Source organism: Sorex araneus, chromosome 6 (genome assembly GCF_027595985.1).
Source record: "Sorex araneus isolate mSorAra2 chromosome 6, mSorAra2.pri, whole genome shotgun sequence".
Taxonomy (NCBI): domain Eukaryota; kingdom Metazoa; phylum Chordata; class Mammalia; order Eulipotyphla; family Soricidae; genus Sorex; species Sorex araneus.
Window position 1 is genome coordinate 87,851,869 of NC_073307.1, and position 14,396 is coordinate 87,866,264.

General features: G+C 50.0%; 1 protein-coding gene across 1 annotated transcript in view; it reads right to left on the reverse strand.

Moving 5' to 3' along the window:
* Positions 1-7,394, reverse strand: part of VWF (von Willebrand factor) — a 172,446-nt gene extending 165,052 nt beyond the window's left edge. Inside the window, 4 exon segments of the mRNA XM_055143591.1 lie at positions 2,459-2,623; positions 5,105-5,159; positions 6,551-6,604; positions 7,371-7,394. Coding sequence (XP_054999566.1) covers positions 2,459-2,623; positions 5,105-5,159; positions 6,551-6,604; positions 7,371-7,394 — 298 coding nt within the window.
* Between the last annotated feature and the right edge of the window lie 7,002 nt (positions 7,395-14,396).

Here is a 14,396-nt window from a genome sequence, read left to right on the forward strand (position 1 = left end):
CGAGGTTTCTCTGCCCAGAGCTATTGACACTTGGGCCCTTGAAATGTCTTTGTTTCGGGGAACCTCCGAATGCAAGGTCCTGAGCAACACCCCCTGCCTGTGCGCTGCCAGTAGCACCCGCTTCCCCCGCCCGGTTCCCTTCAGGGGAATCAACCCTGCCGGGAACTCTGCATTTCCTTGCAATCGTGGGGCAGAACCTACCCTTGGTTTCCTCGATCTCCTCCCTCGTCACCCGGCTGTCGGCACAGTGGTGAGGCACAGGAGAGCCCAGGGCTCAGTGACCATCAGGGCAAGGGGCTTCTCTACCAGCCCCGCGTTTCTGCCCTGCAGAACTCAGGGGCAGGCTAGAGAACTCGGCCCCTGGAAGGGTGAGCCGTTCCAAATAGCCCGGAAGCCCCGGAAGGGACCCCCACATCCTCCCAAATTTCAACTGACCCACACACAAGTTGCTACTTCCCAGAGCTGCTAGAAGAAGGGCTGGGTGTGGCCCCCCAGAGGCCAGCGCGAGCCCTGTCCCCCCCCCCCCAACCCACTCGGCTCTTCCCAGGTCTCCTCTCCTGTCTGACCCCTTGAACTCCGTGGTGGAGGCGCGAAGGCAGAGACAAGCTCCCCAGGGAGGTGACTCAGCGGCTTGGTGGTGGTTTTCCGGCCTCACACTGGCAAGGGAGCTGCTCCGACGGCAGCTGGGATTAGGAAAGGCCTCTCTACAAGCAGGAGCTTCCAGGGGTCCTGAGTCTAATCCTGGCCCCCCCACCTCCATGAAGCAGGCTCAAAGAGCCACAGCTGCCTGGGCAAGACCCCGGTCAAGGACGGTGGCCCCCTGCTTTGCACCAGATGGTCCTCCATGCTCGGATATGAGCACTTTTCCCCGGATGTGAACAAATTCCAGAGGCACTCGGAGAGGAGAGAGGGTCTAGATTTAGACACGAGGAAGTAAGACATCACTGGAAAACAATGGAGCTGGCCATGTTCTAGAGGACACAGTCTGGAGAGGAACTGGACCCTCGGTGTCGATGAAGCCCTTCCCTGACCCGGGAGGTCCCAGAGTACCAATTCCTGTTCACTGTGCCCTCTCCCCAGTCTCCTCGGGTGATAGCTCTCCTCCCAGCATCCACACCACACCTTCAGTCCCGACAGAGAAAGGACACGCCTTTCTGCTCTGGTGTGAGCAGCTGGTTTATAACGAGAAAGTAAATTCTCGCACATAAAGCATCATCGATCTGGAGACTTAAAACCAGGCTCCCGGAAGAGAACGACACAGAGAGTCTCTGGCCCGCGCGCCTGGCTGTCTTCCCCCGGGCCCCTCGAAGGGGATGGCCTCCAGCTTCCCTCCCCGCCCCGAGCAGAGCTCCCGTGGCTGAAGACCTCCGGAGCCTTAGCCACAGCCATGCTCAAGGTCCCTCTCCACACGTTCGGATGAGCCTCATACATGAAGGTACCGGCAGAGGAACCCAGGTGTGTGGAACCCGGGGCTGAGACCTCCAAGCCTGCTCGGATCAGGACTGGGCCTCTTCCACCCAGATTCCCCATTTTCCATTTGCTAGACGGTCACACCCAGGGACTGCCCCTGGCGCCGTGTAATCCCACCAACGGCCAATATCCAGAGACTTAAAAGCAAGCTCCTGGAAGAGACATCTTATAACCTACTTCTCCCTGTGGGAGAACCTGGCAAGCTACCGAGAGTTTCCTCACCACATGGGAGAGCCTTGCAAACTTCCCATAGCGTATTCATATGCCCAAAACAGTAACAATGCTGGGTCTCATTCCCCTGACCCTGAAAGAGCCTCCCTTGTTGGGAAGGACGAGTAAAGAGAGGCTGCTAAAAATCTCAGGGCTAGGACGAATGGAGACGTTACTGAGACCACTCGAAAAATTCGACAATCAACGGGATGATGATGATGATGATGATGATGGTGATGATGATGATGATGATGATGATATGGAGCCTCACAGAAGGAGTTACCATCAAGCGTCAACTTGAAAAGGAAGTTGCAGTAAAAAAGGGGAAACTGTCGCAGTTCTTGGGGAAATGGCCAAGATTGCTTATGTAACCATATGCCGTATAATGTTCCCTGGAACTAGAGTCGGGGTCCTTGTCAAGACTCCATTGCGTTGGATGAGGCTTGGACCCTGCTCAAGTTAGCAATAAAGATTCCTTTGCTTTTGCATTCTCGATTCTGGAGCTGGTCCCTTTGTGAATGGGAAACCCAGAACCCGGGTATAAATGGGCCACCCCCCCCCCCCGCAGCAATGCTCGATGTTTAGTCCTGGTACAGGGATCACCCCTGGAGGGCTCAGGGGACCATACGGGATGCTGGGGGATCAAACCAGCATCAAATCGCTCCGGTTCTGAGCTCAGGCTCTGTTGTGAAAGTAGAAATCGCCTCGCCCACCCAATCTGCTGTGTACCCCCTTCCACACCCACGCTGAACTCATCCCTCTAGTGCCTGGGACTCACCAAATAGTGAGAAGGAGTGCTTCTGGCAGTCCCCGGCCAGGAGGTAACTGCAGTCTCCTGCAAAGCTGTACATGCTGTCATCAAAGGTGCTTATGAAGTCCAGCCCGAAGACGCTGCATCGAGCCATGGAAGGCCGGCCAGGGGCCCCTTCTGCTCCAAGGGTCCCTGGAGGGAGAGGGGAGGCCACAGGTGAGCACAGCTGAGAGCACCCCATGCTTTTAACCCAAATCTGGTTCGTAGAAGAGATTGTGTCTATTAAGAGTGAGGTCCTGGGGACATAACAGTCATTCCAACACAAGATGAAAAGTAACGGGGCAAGTAGGCGCAGAATTCAGCAATAAGGAACAATGGGGTTTCGGTAAGTCTATTGGGTTTTCGTGTGGATTACTTGCTCATTTCAAATGGAACTGCACGGTCACGGGAGAACACTTGGAGTGCAGAGGAAAAACTATAGCGTTAAAATTATTTGTCCTTGGCCAGAGTCAGAGAGAGAGAGAGGGACAGACATAGAAAGATTGCACTCGTTTGTGGAATATAAAGTAACAGAATGGGAAACTAACACCCAAGAATAGTAGAGATAAGGGCCAGGAAGATGGCTCCACGGCTTGGAAGCCGGCCTCACATGCTGGGGGAAAAGGCAGCTGGGATGGAGAAGGGACCACCGAGTGAAGGATGCTTGGAGGGCTCGCTCAGGATGGGAGATGCGTGCTGAAAGTAGACTATGGACCAAACATGATGGCCACTTACCACCTGCATTGCAAACCATAACACCCCAAAGGAGAGAGAGAAAGTAAAGGGAATGTACCTGCCACAGAGGCGGGGGTGTGGGGTGGGGTGGGGGCAAGAATGGGAGGGTGGCAGGAAAGATACTGGGAACATTGGTGGTGGATAATGGGCACTGGTGGAGGGATGGGTACTCGATCATTGTATGACTCAAAGTTTGTAAGTCTGTAACTGCATCTCATGGTGATTCGTTAAAAAAATATATAAATAATAATAAAAATTATTTGTATCATAATGCCCAAAGGGAAAGCGAGAGAAGAGAGAGAGAGAGAGGAGAGAGAAGAAACGTGACTGCCATAGAGGCTGGTTGGGGGTGGGGTGTGGAAGGAGGGAAACTGGGGACACTGGTGATAGGAAATGTGCACTGGTGAAGGGACGGGTGTTGGAACATTGTATGACTGAAACCCGATCATGGACAACTTTGTAACTTTATCTCCCCATGATTTAATAAAAAAATTAAAACAATTATTTGTATTATTAACAACTAGAGTTTGTATTTTTGCTTGCCTTCCCATTCTGTCTCATCACATGCCACAACTACAGAGGTTTTGAAAATTTGCAGTCAGCCTGGGCAAACTATCGGCTGTTTACTTCTGGAGCTATTGCAAGATCTGAGTTGCCACTACTGTGCATCCATCTAAAATGTAATTTCCAGTGACTGCATTTTTTTATCGATATGTATAATATGTATATGGTTTCACCTAGCTTATCGTGAGGATTTTAAGCTTTCTCCAAGTAAAATAGACTCTCAGGGCCAGAGCGATAATACAGCAGGTAGAGCCTGACTTACACACAGGCCGACTGGGGTTCAATCCCTGGCATCACGTAAGATCCTCGGAGCCCTGCCAGGAGCGATCCCAGTACAGAGCCAGGAGTGAGCCCTGAGCACTGAAAACCCCCAGACAAATCCTGATAAACATCTTTATTCATTAATCTAATTTATTTAAAAACAGATTGAAATCTAAATAGATCAGCCAGTATGCCAGACCTATGGAATCTATTATGTGATGCTAAACCCTCTTGGGTCCTGTATGCTAAACCCAGAGATACTCCTGCTACCCTCACTCTGAGAGAGACCGAGAAAGAGAGACCGAGACACACACACACACACACACACACACACACACACACACACACACAGAGAGAGAGAGAGAAAGAGAGAGAGAGAGAGAGAGAGTTGGAGGTGGGAACCATAACAATAAATTCTTCAATTTTCAGGGCCTCCTGACACAGAACTTACCTGGATGCAGGGGTTCTAACAAATGTCCCTTTTGCCCCAGACCAACTTAGGCCACAGGACAGAAGCCACTGACTTGAGTAATTTACATATTGAGGCCAAAAAGTGTCCCTTGCCCACCCGCTGTCTCAGCATCTCGGCGAGGGAAGGAAGGCTGTTTCGAACATTCACAGAGACCGGCCAGGACCCAGGAAGTTCACGTTTCCCTCCTGACCCTCGGTGCCTTCATCGGGACCATGGGTGGCTCCCCCAGATCACCCTTCACCAAAAACACCCTAAACCTGACTATTCTGGTCCATCCACTCTGCGTGGTCCTGGACGGGCGTTAATAGGTGCCTGCTCTGGAGAACAGGGTTAGGGCCCAGGTGCTCGGTGGAACCTTCACAACAGGAAGGAACATCAGCACGCTGGCTGATCTGCTTAGAATTCAGTGTTTTTGGAACAAATTAGATTAAGGAATACACATGCTTTGTTTTGTTTCCAAGCCACCCAGGAACTCTGCAGACCCAGCACCCAGGGCTTAAACTCGGGGTTGCACACTCAGCTAAGCTACCAACCCTCTGCTGCTTCCTAGAAGGGGGTCTTCAGAAGGCCCTGGGTGGGAGTCAAGAGGGGAAGGCACCTACCTGGCAAGGTGACGGCCAGGACAAGCAGCACCCGCGTGATTCTGCCGGGAATCATCTGCAGAGAAGGAGCCGCACTGAGTGAGACCGGGAGTGAGACCCGAGGTGCTACTGGCCAGCAGGTGTGGCCAAAGTGGGGCTTGAAGCTGGACCCTGGTGGGTCCTTCTCCTCCAAACTACAAACAGGCCAGGAGCATCCATCGATGCTATGGAGGCCCCAGGACTGAAGAGCATGCCAGAGCCTGGACCGAGGAGAAAGCCATGCTCCCCGAAACCTCAGCCCGCCTCCCTGCCCCTCCATCGTCCTCCCTCCTCCTGCAGTAGGTCAGAGCCTACATCTCCCCCACGCCTGCCCGTGGGCACCACCGTGGGGAGGGGAGTGGGCGCTGTCTTGGGCGTTGTTTCCCACCAGGAGTACCCAGATGGGAAAGACGCCCGGGAAGCCTGGCTTTGGGTGTTTCCCAATCCTACACCCATCCTGGGTGACAGGGACCCTCTCCTCTCCCCAGCACAGGGCCCAGGAGATGCCCAGGCAGTGTTTCCTGACCTGGCCTGGCAGAAGGACGGGAATCTAGCAACCCTGTTCCAGGCGGTGTTCTCCAGGGTGTGGCTATCCCCTACAGACATAGACACAGTGCACACATGCACGTGCACATGTACACGCACGCGCACACACACACACACACACACACACACACACACACACACACACACACTTGAGCCTGGCCAGGGCAGGGAGCACATGCTGAGTAGCTCAGAGCTCTCACTCTGGAAAAGATTGTTCCAGAAGAGGCAGTGTCTTTCCCCTGACAGACAGCGGGGAGACTCCTGCCACCTGCGTCTGCATCTCCCCGAGCAGCAGAGGAAGTCCCCAACCTGTTAGATATTTGTGGAAGGGACCCCCCTCGGCTGTCCGATGCCACCAAGGCTCGGTCTCCATACAGACACCCTCCGCCCTCAGCAGCCTCCCAGTCTGTGGGGTTACCAGGCTGTTTCTGGAAGAGACCCAGGCCCTGGGGCTAACCTTAATGCCCGTCAAATGTTCCTGGCTAGTAAAATGGGGGCAGGAACAGAAGCAAATAGAAGGACCCCAGAATGGGGCTGGAGCGATAGCACTGCGGGGAGGGCGTTTGCCTTGCACGCGGCCGACCCGGGTTCGATTCCCAGCATCCCATATGGTCCCCTGAGCACCGCCAGGAGTCATTCCTGAGTGCATGAGCCAGGAGTAACCCCTGTGCATCACCAGGTGTGACCAAAAAAAGAAAAAAAAAAAAGGAGCCCAGAAGCCCGTGGGGGAAGGGGTATGAAGCGGGAACAGACTTTGAAGCACCTCCAAGACAAAATCTCCTGATCTCAAAGAAGAAGAAGCCCAACTTCTCAGGGTGGGGGGCTTCTCTCCTGATCTCCCCCGCCCATTACGGGACCCTCCCTTCTCCCCAGAAGTCATACCTTCTCCAGCTTGGAGGCCACGGGGGGTGTCCCAAGTCCCAGGGGGTCAGCCACCTGCAGAAGGTGCTCCCGGCCTTAGGCCATTCTCTCCCAACGGGGCCGGCTGGGCTTGTCTGGGCGAGCGGGAGCTGCCGGGGGAGATAAAGGCTGAGTGGTGACGTCCGTGCCCCCCCCCTTTTCCCACCACAATAGCTGTGAGCTGCCTCGACAGGGGGCCCGGCCACCTCTTCATTAGCAGAGGAAACAATGGGCGGAAATGGTATTAGAGAGACCTCTGAGCCGATAAGGGGCCCAACGGACGGACAGACGGACGAGGCCGAGGGGCTGCCATCACAAGCCGCCTTGCCCTCCTGATGCCCCCACGCCCCTGCACCCACCCTCGGTCCTCCCCAGGGACTGGGGTGGCCCAGAATGTGGCTGAGCCCTGGCGGGCTGGGCCGGGACAGAACTGGAAAGGAACTCAGCGCTGACGGCAGAGCTGTTGGATCCGGCTGCCGGGGCCAGGCGGGAAAAGACCTCTCTGAGGGCCAAGCGAGCGGCTGCGTCGGGAGGAAGGAGAGAACTGGGGTTTCCTGTCCCGCTAGGTATGAATGAGTCGGTGCTGGCTCCCACGAAAAGAGTCCATCTGGGTTGTAGGCCAGAGTTCGTGAGCAAGTTAAAGGTGAGTGAGTGACCTGGGCCCAAGTAGGTCTTTGTGAAATCAGGAGTGAGGGAGTTTAACTCTAATACCCCCCCAAGACTCTCACTCACCTCAGGGACCCTCAGTTCTCTTGACCTTACACATACTCACATGCACACACATCTGTGGGTACATATGTACCTGGAGATCAAATACAATACACATGGCTATAGACACACACCACTCATAATACCCGTACAACCAAATCACAGGCTACACATACATGCATGATGCCACATATGATACACATCATAATACAGCACTCATAATACACATACCCTACCATAATATACAGACATGCAATATACATACCTGCATGCACACCACATACAAAATATACGACTATACACACTGTCACTGTCACTGTCATCCCACTGCTCGTCGATTTGCTCGAGCGGGCACCAGTCACACTTTCCATTGTCTCCATTGTGACACTTGTTTGTTACTGTTTTTTGGCACATTGAATACGCCACGGGTAGCTTTCCAGGCTCTGCCATGCGGGCGAGACTCTCGGTAGCTTGCCAGGCTCTCCGAGAGGGGCAGAGGAATCAAACCAGGGTCAGCCGCATGCAAGGCAAATGCCCTACTGCTGTGCTATAGCTCCAGTCCTACCCCCAAAGCGGAACCGAAATAATTTATTTTGTATTGCTTGTTATGAATAATCTGCTAAAATGGAGACAGAAAAGGTTTCTTAGAGGAAAGTGTGTGAAGGAGCCAAAGACTTAGAAGGCTTCAGGACCCAAATGAGTGGGATGCTGTGCAGAAATGTGGGCCAGCCAGGCCGGAAACCCCCAAGCTTGAGGCCCATCTAAGAAACAGTAACTCCAACGTTGGACCTGCAGGGAGCTGGAATAAGGACCCTGAACAATTGGTATCTTCGAAAGAAAATAGCTTTCAAATATGAGCAAGAAAAAGGACCTAGCTGTCCACGCAGAAGCTACGAAATGCACGACTCTCTCTGTTGAGGTACTGGAAATTGAGTCTTTCTCAAGATGGAGAATAGGCCTATATTCCCTGTATTCATGGCCTATATTCCCACTGACATTATCACACAGTCCAACAACTCTCATGTTTTAAAGATTTTCAGAAGTTACTCATAGACCAATTTAAGGGCCCTGGAAGAAACCCACACAGATCTCTCTAAAAAAAGATAACCTTCTTCTAACTCACTTTGAAACCAAAGGATGCAGGCAAAAATCATATATTTTATTCTCTTGACTAAACAACCCACCGTGAGCAAGAATCAACAGTCTCAACTAATCGCAGGATCAAATTTCTCCAAGAACTTCAAATAATGAAGTGACCAGGGGCCAGAGAGATGACTCAAAGGGCTGGAGCACATGTTCTACATGCAGGAAATTCAGGTTTGGTCCTGGGCACCACATGGTCCCCGAGCACTGTTGAACAGGCCAAAAGAATAAGAATAAAGTAAATCAGAGTGGGGCTGGGGTGATAGCACAGTGGGTAGGGTGTTTGCCTGGGTTCTATTTCTAGCATCCCATATGGTCCCCCAAGCACCACCAGGAGTAACTCCTGAGTGCAGAGCCAGGAGGAACCCCTGACTATCACCGGGTGTGGCCGAAAAAACAAAACAAAACAAAACAAAAAAATCAGAGGTGGAACTGAAAAAACAACAACAAAAAAATTTCCCTATTATACAAGGTTAAAGAGCAGGAATTAAAACAAAATATAAAATGGGGCTGGAGAGATAGAACAGCAGGGAGAGCGTTTGCCTACAAGGCTGACCCAGGCCTGATCCCCAGCATCCCATATGGGGTCCCCTGAGCCTGCAAGGAGTGATTCCTGAGTACAGAGCCAGGAGTGCTCAAAGCAAGTTCCCCCAGCACTGCTGGGTGTGTCCTCCCAGTCATAATAAATAAATAAAATTTTTAATGTAAAAGTATGAGACAAACCGAGAAATAAACAAAGTGACTTGGAAAAGAACGTTCAGAAAATGGAAAATAGAAAGCATGCCCACTGAAGATTCCAAACACAAACAAATACCAGACATTTCTGCAGAGAAGGAAAAAAAAATTGCTGTAAGATTGATCTGAGGAAATTCTTCCAAGACACAAGGCGAGGAAGAAATGAGAGCCCTGGAAAGAAATATCATAGAGTAAGAAGATCCAAAAAGAAGTGTTGAGGAATGCTTATCTTCATGGATGTCCAAGACAGAGCCTTTGTTTAAATGACCCCAGAACAGACTTGAAATGTTAATGTAGATCATTTTGGGAGAACAGGAAACACTGGTAGGAAAGTAGGGATGTGATATGGAGAAGGGGAAACAGTAATAATAGATATTTATTAAGCCAGTGGCCATGTGGGGAAAGACAGGGGTTAAGGGAGCAGGGGACAGATCCAGAAACTATCCTCCAGTCCTTGGTCAGGGCTGCCCCTGCAGACATTAATATCTCAACACTTCTGCATGAGCGTGTGTCACACACACACACACACACACACACACACACAGGCCACATACACACTTCCCTTGGCATAAACATGCAGACAGGGAGAGTCTGGAAGAAAGACAAGAAGAGATGAAGTCAGAGTGTTTTAATGCCTCGTTAAATGATCCATAGAGGTGGAGAGAAATTAGACTTGTGTCCTTAACGTTAAGTCCCTTTTAGAAGAACTACTAGAGAGAACATTTCAGGAAGAAGGAAACTAAACCTAGAAAGAAAATGCCAGAAGACTTCTCATGATCTGTATGGCAAACCATAACACCCATAGGTAGAGAAACAGTAAGAGGGAAATTGTCTGCCATAGAGGCAAGGGGGGAGGGGTGGGACAAGGGGTGGGGGGAGGGTATACTGGGGATATTGGTGGTGGAAAATGTACACTGGCGGAGGGATGGGTATTCGATCACTCTAGGACTCAAACTCAAACATGAAAGCTTTGTAAGTGTAGCTCATGGTGCTTCAATAAAGAAAAAAATAGAAAGAAATGGGGGGAAAATAAAATGCCAGAAGAATAAATAAGCAAAGAAATTGTTGAGAATGGAGTTCCATATATACAGGAAATGACTGCATAAAAGAATGATCATGACAAATTTAAGTGTTATGAAAAGTTGAGACCAAAACCTATCGGGAAGGGGTGATGGGAATAAAAATGCATTAGGGTTCTTGAAATTCAAAGAAGAAATAAAGGGGTGGTGGGGCTGGAGCAATAGCACAGCAGGTAGGGCATTTGCCTTGCACTCAGCCGACCCGGGTTCGATTCCCAGCATCCCGTAGGGTCCCCTAAGCACCGCCAGGAGTAATTCATGAGCAGAGCCAGGAGTAACCCTTATGCGTTGCCAGGTGTGACCCAAAAAGAAAAAAAACATAAATAAATAAAGGGGTGATAACCATATATTTTTGTTGGGGCTGGAATGCATAATAAGAAATCGAATTGAATTGTTTGCCAAACCAACGTGGGGGAGGGAAAAAGAAAGAAAAAGAAAACAACATTGATCTAAGAGAAATGGAAAAAATCAGTACAAACAACGTAGAGTAAGTGAGGACACAGCATTCGAAGAGGGGAGTAAGCAGAGAGACTCACAACGGATGTCTTTTAAGACACACAATCCAGCCAAGTTCAAGATAGGGACCCAAAGCACAAAGACACACAAAGATCGAAGCCAAATGCAGAGGCACCGTTACCCAGTGCACCAGAAACCCAAATCCCGTCACACACAAGGGGAAGGTTTCACTGCAGTCTGGAGTGCACTGAAGGTTACAGTGCCGCTCTGGTCTCCCCCATCTCATTTCAGGAAATGCTGATACGGAGGGAAGGAAAACCTGAACCTACCATCTTGCCTGTTTCTTGGTAAACAGGAGCCGGGAGAGGTTCCAGGTCAAACAGGATGGTTGGGGGGGGAGGGGGCTTGCAGAAAAACAGGAGGCTGCAGAATAAAGAGGAGGATGATGTGGTTTTGGGTGCATTTCCTCCTAAGATGCAACATAACAATCACAGCAGAACAGGTCACCTGGCTGTTTTGAAAGTGAGAAGCAAACAGGAAGGCGGCTTGTAGGTAAGTAGGTTCCTGCGAAGTACAGCCTGAGAAACAGCTGTAAGACTTACTGTTCCAGCCAAGTAGTTCCTTTAAGACAAAGTGTGAAAGCCCTGTCTCCTTTTGCCAGTGTCAAGTCACCCTTTAGGGCCACAGATTTCAAAAATTGCAAAGTGTGTGTGTGGGGGTGGGGGGTGGGCATGGGGGAACAGGAGGAAAAAAATTACTACCATCAGACAAACTAGAACATAAAATAAAAATCAGTATTCGAGATAAAAAGGACGAAAGAAAGGACGAAAGTATTTTTAAGAACAAATGAAGAGACAAAAATGAATTTTTTTAAATGAATGACGGGCTGGAGAGGTAATACAACGCATAGGTCACGTGACTCACACCAGGCAGTGCATCTCTCACATCTCTCCTCGGCCCCCTCTGTTCCCCTGAGCCCTGCCAGGAGTGATCCCTGAGTGCAGAGCCAGGAGTGAACCCTGAGCACCACCAGCTGTGGTAAATAATAATAATAATAATTTTAAAAATTAATGAGCCGCTTCCAGTTTAAGATAATGGCAGAATCCTGAACTCACATCCCAATGGGCACAGAGAATCTTCAGCTACAAATGGAATAACCCTGTTAGAAAGATACCAGACCATCTGTGTAGGGTCTACACATCAGGCCAAGCCGCAGCAACCCACATAGAAAACGGTTAGAGGCTGGACCACAAAGATGCTGCCAGAAGAAACTCAGCCCCAGTGCAGTGACCTCCAGTGAAGTACAACGAAATGCCGGAAAACACTGTCCAGCAGACTGTGACCCTCTCCTGGCCCCTCTCCTCTGATTCAGGTCACTCCCAGGAGGAAACTTGTGTATACCTCTGTGCCCAGGACACTCCCCTCATTGTCTGACTCCAGAGTCCCAAGCTGCTTACGTGGCTAGCACAGGGCCGGAGTAGATGGAGAATGTGTTTTCACCTTCATACCGCCCAGCAGCCACACCCAGAAACTTCCCCGATGCCATGTAATCCCATCAACAGCCAACATCCTGAGACTATAAGACCAAGCTCCCTGAATTCATGCGGCCGCAATGCAGCCACACGACATCTAATAGCCTAGTTCTTCTTCTTGGAGAACCTGACAAGCTACCGAGAGTCTATTGCCTCATGGGAGAGACTAGCAAGCTCCCTGTGGCATATTCATATCCCAAATATAGTGACAGATATATACATACCTCTTGGAGAGCCCAGCAAGCTATGGGGAGTGTCCCGTCCACATGGCAGAGCCTGGCAAGCAACCCGTGGCGTATTCGATATGCCAAAAAACAGTAGCAATAGGTCTCATTCCCCTGATCCTTTAAGAGCCTCCAATAGTTGGGAAAAATAAGTAAGGAGAGGCTGCTAAAATCTCAGGTCTGAGTGTAATAGAGACGTTACTGGTGCCCACTCAAGTAAATCAATGAACAATGGGATAGCAGTGACAATGATACAATGATACCCCACAGCACTGGGTATTCGATGGAAGGATCCACTAGCATATCTGCTAGCCGGGCCTATGGGATCAGTTCTAATGAAATACATGTGTAGCTGGGGGCTGATGGAATCTTTCCAGGGATGGAAAAGGCACCAGTTTCGGTCCTGTCATGCTACTCTACCCATCACTAACATGTCCAAGAAAGGGCACATGTGTGTGACTCATGCCCAGACTTCTGCTCTTGTCCCCCAGAGAAACACATCCCTTATTAGCATGACTCCACAGAGCCATAAGGGCAGGCTGGGGGGAGAGGGGGTGGCGGGAGGGAAACTGGGGGACACTGATGGAGGGATGGGTGTTAGATCATTGTAAGACTGAAACCCAATCATGAAAAGCTTTGTAATTGTGTACCTCATGGTGACTCAACTAAAAAAATAAATTAATAAAATAGTATGACTCTGGAAGCTAACAGGGCTGATGTTCACATGTTCAGCTGGATAGTAGAAAACAAAGGAAGAGTCCTTACCTGGTGATCGGTGAACAGAAAACACACAGAAATGCTCACCTCCCGCTCTGCCCCTAAACAAGGTACATTTGCAGGTCATACTGGGTTGGAGCAATAGCACAGGGGGTAGGGCGTTTGCCTTGCACGCGGCCGACCCAGGTTCAACTCCCAGCATCCCATATGGTCCCCTGAGCACCGGCAGGGGTAATTCCTGAGTGCAGAGCCAGGAGTAACCCCTGTGCATTGCCGGGTGTGATGAGAAAGAAAGAAAGAAAGAAAGAAAGAAAGAAAGAAAGAAAGAAAGAAAGAAAGAAAGAAAGAAAGAAAGAAAGAAAGAAAGAAAGAAAGAAAGAAAGAAAGAAAGAAAGAAAGAAAGAAAGAAAGAAAGAAAGAAAGAAAGAAATCATACGATTTCAGGCATTTGCTTTGCACATAGCCAACCACAGTTTAATTTCTGGCATGGCATAAGGTCCCCTGAGCACTGCCAGGGGTAATTTGTGACCACCAAGGCAAGAGAAAGTCCTCAGCACCACTAGGTGTGGTCAAAGAAATGAGAACCAAAAAAAAAGGTATATTTGTAAATGCTAAAAAGGCTCCTTGGGGTGGATGGTAAAGATGGCTCAAGTGGCAGAGCCCATGAGTGGCCCTGACAGCCTGGATTTGACCCCCAGCACTTCCTGGATCCTCAGAAGTTCTTTCCTTTGAGACACCAAGAGGTGTTAGCAACTCTCAGCTTCTGGGAGCCACTCACTGTGAAGTATGCTGATGGGTCGATCAGGAAAACTTGAGGGACCACCAAGAGCTGGGGCAGGGTTAAACAACCGGCTGGCACTGGTGGAGGGATGGGTACTCGATCATTGTATGACTGAAATGTAATCACGAAAGCATGTAAGTCTGTAACTGTATCTCACGGTGATTAAAAAAAAATTAAAAAACAAAACAAAACAAAAAAAACAACCAGCTTGTTTACTACACAGGCCATTTTTTCAAGACTGGGAGAAGTGGCTGGATTCAGACATAGTACCAGTGGGTAGGGCGTTTGCCTTGCACGTGTTGCAACCGGGTTCAATGTCCTCCTCCTGCCAATCCTCCCCCCCACACACACACACACTCTCCCCGCACCCCACCCAGCCAGAAGTAATCCCTGCACATTGCCCAGTGCGACAAACAAAACAAAACAAAAGACAAAAAAAGGAGAAGGAAGAAG